The sequence below is a fragment of the Pteropus medius genome, unplaced genomic scaffold, assembly GCF_902729225.1.
Source record: "Pteropus medius unplaced genomic scaffold, Ma_sr-lr_union100, whole genome shotgun sequence".
In the NCBI taxonomy this organism is placed as follows: Eukaryota; Metazoa; Chordata; class Mammalia; order Chiroptera; family Pteropodidae; genus Pteropus; species Pteropus medius.
The window spans coordinates 1048722-1054867 of NW_024346061.1; the positions used below are offsets into that span (position 1 = coordinate 1048722).

At 42.2% G+C, this 6146-nt stretch overlaps 1 protein-coding gene across 1 annotated transcript; it reads left to right on the forward strand.

Moving 5' to 3' along the window:
• Positions 1-314: 314 nt before the first annotated feature.
• Positions 315-5235, forward strand: BMP15 (bone morphogenetic protein 15). Its single transcript, XM_039874878.1, has 2 exons — positions 315-660; positions 4379-5235. Exons 1-2 carry the CDS (start codon positions 336-338, stop codon positions 5233-5235), a joined length of 1182 nt encoding a protein of 393 aa, XP_039730812.1. The 5' UTR covers positions 315-335.
• The last annotated feature ends 911 nt before the right edge of the window (positions 5236-6146 follow it).

Here is a 6146-nt window from a genome sequence, read left to right on the forward strand (position 1 = left end):
GGGAGCAGGTCCTGGAATGGACTTCTCCTTTTAAGTTACCTCAGCCTCCAAGTAAGTGCTATCTTGTCCTTAGCCCTGGAGAGCAGGAGAGGCATGCAGCCTTGTCCCACCTGTTCTTTCTATTTGTTTTGGTGCAAGGAGGTCAAGTTAGGAGACCTTGTTTGGTCCAGAAGATCCTCCCAAACAAAACAATATAGAGCCCGCCTGCCTTTCATTTTTTTCTTGCCTTATCTTTTGTGGAACTAGGATGCGGTTACCTGTGTGAAAGGAAAGGGTCAAAGTGACATCTTTTGGGCTTAGGCTGGAATGTGTTGCTGAACACCAAGCCTTTCAAGATGGTCCTCCTCAGCATCCTTAGAATTCTTCTTTGGGGACTGGTGCTTTTTAAGGAACATAGGGTCCAAATGGCAAACACAGGGCAGCCCTCTTCTGCCCTCCTAGCTGAGGCCCCTACCTTGCCCCTGATTTGGAAGCTGCTGGAAGAAGCCCCTGATAAGCAGCAGAGAAAGCCACAGGCCCTAGGGCATCCCATGCAGTACATGCTGGAGTTGTACCAGCGTTCAGCTGATGCACATGGGCACCCTAGGGAAAACCGCACCATTGGGGCCACCATGGTGAGGCTGGTGAGGCCCTTGGCCAATGTAGCAAGGCCTGTCAGAGGTGAGTTATCATACCATACTGTCCTGGAAGGGAGAGAAATGGGGAGGAAGATTGTAGAGAAAATGGGATCTTGAGTTTACTGTCAGACCTCATTGCCTGGTGGGCAGGTTTTCTCAGGCTTGGTTTTCAAAGGATGACAAACTTGGGGAAAGATGGCTTCAAGCCTGCTTCCCTTTAGGGCCCCAATTTAAGAATAGATTGCCTTGAGACTTACCTGAGGAATCTCTCCCAGGCCCCAGGGCAACTGAGTGATGTGTCAACTCCTTTCAAAGAAAGTCTTATTGCTTGTTATATTACTGAAAACTGTAATTGAGAAATATCCATATACATTCTTGTGGAGGGCTCTTTATATGTTGTTTTATTCTTAGAAGGCAAAAAGTACAGGATGCTGAGTTGGGGAAATTTACAAGGCCTCGGAAAGGACAGAAACAAGCTAATGTCTGAGGGTCTGTACACCTGGCTCAATGAGCAGCTGCTATTTTACTTAATGGCAGCTATCATTAGCTGTCATGGAGTAACTGGCCTAATTTTTAAAGATAAGAAAACTAAGATGGTGGGTGGCAGAGATAGGATTTGAGCTCAAGTCTGCCTGAGTCTAAAGTCTGTTCATAACTTCTCAAGTGTTTAAATGTACCCCAATATCTTTGTATACTAAGCAGTTTTTCTATTTAGACCATGCTGCTACTCTGAGTTTCTGGTACCAAATGTATTTCGGAATTGTCTTTGCTCCCATCATGCTTAATTGTGCTTTAAATATCTGAATTCGACACTGTTCGAATTTTGCTTTAAATATCTGAATTCGACACTGTTCGAATTTTGCTTTAAATATCTGAATTCGACAGCAGCGGGCTCCTGAAGTGCAGGGCTCTCTAGGGAGTGCAGATGGCAATCAGGTTCAAGGAAATCTTGGAAAGATCAATATTGAGCCTTTGCTAGTCTCAGAAATGAAGACAGAATTTACACTTCCTCTTTTGAGCAAAACAGCCAACATCTCCCTAGCTAACCTTTACTGCGAACTTATGTGCTAGGCGTTGGGCAAAATACGAACATTATTTTCCCTAATCCTCACCACTACCATATGAGGTAGATACTATTAGCATATCCATTTAATAGGTGAAGAAACTGAGGCTCCAAGTAACTTAATGTAATACAGCTAGTAATTTGTAGAGCTGTGTATGAAACCCAGACTTTCAGGCTCCAGAGCCTGCGCTTTTAATCACTTTGCTATGTTGACTCCCTACAACAGATCTGAATTAAGCACCAGGCTGGGTTGGATATAAAGAGGCAAATAACTGCTTCCCTGACCTCTTAGGAACTCCCACCATAACAGAATTGATAAGTAATTGCATAACAGTGTTACAGCATGATGAATGCTTTGAAAAAGATAAGCAGTGGGGCTCCCAAGATCTCCAAAGAAGAAATGGGTCACTGCTTAAAGCAAGGAAAGGGAAAGAGGGAGACAGTTGGAAGGCCTCACTGAGGAGGTGGTATTTAAGTTGGACCTTGCAGAAGGAATAAGGAGACTATGGATAGAGATTAAGGGAAGAGAAAATATCTTGGTGTAGGTAGCGATTCCCTCAAATACTTATTCAGCACATACTGAGTGTTAAGCACTGTTCTAGGTGCGGGCATACAGGTGTGATCAAGATAGGCATGGTTCTCAAGACAAATGAGTAAACACGGATAATTGCAAATTATGGTAAGTGCTATCAAGAAATGAAATAGGTTGTTTTGATTTAAAAATAGCAAAGATTGCCAGGGAAGGCACCTTCGAGAGGTGACATTTGAGCTGAGGTTTATAAAATAAGCTAGGTATAAGAGTAGAGGTCTGATTTAGGCAGAGAAAACAGCCTATGCAAAGGCTTAGGGGTGGAAACAAGCATGAAGATTAGAAGGAAGATGAGTATGACTGGAGCCTAGTGAGCATTGTGGAGAGTGGCAGGATATGAGGCTGGTGAGAGGCAGGGACTTGTAGGGCATTCTAAGGGATCTGGATTTCATCCCTAAGTGCAGCAGAAAGCTGTACAAATCAAATTTATACAAATGATGTGATGCTAGAAAAGAGGATGCCTAGAATTAGGCAGTATCCTGATCTAACATACCAGCATTTAGATGGGACATACCAGAATTTAGGGACTCTGGAAAGGATCCAGAAATAGATGACAAGAGAGCAGAGCCTGATCTTTCCATCAGGAGATGACCCAGCTGAATCGAGCTTGCCTAGAGAGCTATGCCAGATTCACTCACACAGGATGTGTGAATCAGCCATTTCCTGAAGAGTTCTGAGCAGATCCTTCTGACTCTGATCCTTAGCAACCCCACCCTGTTTCAGGAAATATGTGATGTCAAAGTCTGAAAGGAAAGAGCAATTCCTCACCAGACAGCCTGCTAGAGGTTGAGTTGGATTCTTTTTCAGGCAAAGTGGGACAGGCGTATGGATGGACGTCTTGGTAAGATTACTGTAGGATGGTAGTATGGGGTAACTCAAGAAAGCAAATATAAGCCTGGTTTGGGCCTTGTGTGAATGATGTCCAGTGCCTCAAGCTTGAGCATTCATTGGAACATGAACTTAAAAAAAAAAAAATCCTGATACATGAAGACATTAAATAACTTCTATGTTGAAGGTCCTATGACTATTAAAGAATTCCAGGCTTGTGGATTCAGTGAAGGAAAGTTAGGTGAATAATATGTAAGTTAACAACAAATGTTTAGAGATAAGATTTTTGAAGATGAAAAAAGGCTTTTTCCTGCAATGCCTGGTTTTTGTAATGTTGCTCTTGACCTTTGCCAAGAGGGAGTAGAAGTTCAGAGCACTGAAGCACCCCCCCACCTCCAGCCCTTTGGCCACTGGGTGTCAGTATTACAGTTTGGATTAAAACTCTTAATCACTAATAGATATGCAAGAAAAATATTTATGTAACCAAGGCCTTGCTGAAATGGTATTTAGAGGAATAGTGGTACAATGAATGGGGTAAATGAAACATTTCCAGTAATAAATAGAAAAAGGAGAAACTGAGGGTTAAGACCCAAGAAGGAATAGCTGCTCAAGAAGCAATTCTTAAAGTAGAAGGCAGAAATGACAAAATAACTGTCCCCGCTAGGGATGGATAGACAAAAAATTATGTTGTGACATCTTGGCTGTGGATTTAAATTGATGGCAGGCCATAACCCGCAATATTGAACTGTTACCCCAAAGCTGCATTTTATAGTGATATGACATGAGAACTCATTTTTAATTCATATATGTCTCAACAATTCTCTTAATTGGTCATTTTTAATAGTCAACTAAAAATATGATTGATCCTTTCTCATACATACAACATACACACAAAATAGTTCTATATTTGAGGTTTTTTCCTCAGCCTAGTGCTGTGAGTGATCTAGAAATGAGACATAATTTGTCTTAAGGGAAATAGACTGGCTCAAATCTTGATTCTACTACACACTGGCTGTGTGTCCTCTGGCATAGCTTCTCTGAGCCTCAATTTCCTTATCTGCAAAATTGGGATAATAACTAGCTCATAAGACTTGCAAATTAAAGAGCTAATGCAGGCAAAACATATATTAGTAAGTTCTCAATAAACAATAGCTATTATCATGATTTTGAGTTTTCCAGCTGCTTACAGCTGTCAGTGTGTACTGAGAAAGTTTGTGAGGGAGATTCAGGCTCGGAGATAAGTAGCTAACTCTCTGCTCTTGTTCCCTCTTATTTATGCAGGCCCCTGGCATATACAGACACTGGAATTTCCTCTGAGACTAAACCAGGTAGCATACCAACTAGTCAGAGCCACTGTGGTTTACCGCCATCAATTCCACCTAGCCGGCTTCCACCTCTCCTGCCATGTGGAGCCCTGGGTCCAGAAAAGCCCAACCAAACACTTTCCATCCTCAGAAAGAGGTTTTCCAAAACCTTCCTTACTATCCAGTGCTTGGACAGAGATGGATATCACACAACATGTTCGGCAAAGGCCCTGGAATCACAAGGGGCTCAGGGTTCTACAACTCCGCTTCATGTGTCAACAGCAAAATGGTAGTGAAGATCTTGAGCTCCTGTGGCATGGCACCTCATCCTTGGATACTGCCTTCTTGTTACTTTACTTCAATGACACTTATAAAAGTGTTCAGAAGGCCAAACTTCCCAAAGGCCTTGAAGAGTTTATGGAAAAGGACTCTTCTCTTCTCTTGCAGAGGGCCCGGAGAGCAGGCAATATCACATCTAAGATTCCTGGCCCCTCCCAGGAGCATGACGGGCCAAAAAGTAACCAGTGTTCCCTCCACCATTTCCAAGTCAGTTTCCACCAACTGGGCTTAGATCACTGGATCATTGCTCCCAATCTCTATACCCCAAACTACTGTAAGGGTGCCTGCCCTCGGGTACTACACTATGGTCTCAATTCTCCCAATCACGCCATCATCCAGAACCTTGTCAATGAGCTGGTGGACCAGAGTGTCCCTCAGCCCTCCTGTGTCCCTTATAAGTATGTTCCCATTAGCATTCTTCTGGTTGAGGCAAATGGGAGTATCTTGTACAAGGAGTACGAGGATATGATTGCCCAGTCCTGCACATGTAGGTGATAGCACAGGTACAGGTAGCTCAGGTTTCCTAAGAAATTGAAGTAGGGTTTAAAATAAATATCAATGTTAAAGCTGCAAGTGATCCTCTACCTCACCTATGAGTTCTATTCCTTACCTTCAGTGGTGTTTAAGTCTCTTCGCCCCTTTAGGAGTTCTTTGCTTTATGAAAACAGCTCTGATACCAAATAGTACATTTTGACCACTAGTCAAAGCCCTTAATATTTGAGTAAGATGTTCCTTTGGAGATGCTCTCACTATTTTCCTGTCTTTTTATTGTGATTTTGTCAAAGTCACCAGTCCATGGTGGTAGAACTTTAGGAATTGTCCCATTAAGACCTGGGAAAGGTAGAATCTTCCTACTGTCCATCTTCTGAGGCTCTCTAGATTTGGGGTGAAGAAAACAACTTGAGATTTTATATTCTTTGCCTCCTATATCCTGGAAACTAGTGCCTAATCAGAAAGACTGCCTGCTTCTGTGCTTGGATTGCCCTCTAAATCTAAAAATAACTTTTCTCAGAAAACTTTTAGACAATAATCTCCATAAATTTTTTTTGAAGGAGACAGAAGAAAGGGACACTTTTTTCTAAACTATCAGGAGTTTTCTTCTCAACCTCTGACCCTGAGAAATATATCTAGGATTCCTTCCTACCCTAGGGTGGGGAGAACAGACTTTAATAAGACCAATAGGGAAACTTGACTATGGGGTTGTCTGTGATGAAATCACTTCAAAACTACCCACATCTATGGTAAAGAGAAAGAGAGGAACAGCTGTCATTGCTAATTAGGATTATGTATAGGGGAGTCATTTTAATCTTTCTATGGAACAATAGGTTTTGCAGGGTATTTCTAATTTTATATAACACTTAAACCCCTGTTCGTTATTCCACAAAGAAAGCTCCCTGGTGGCTCAA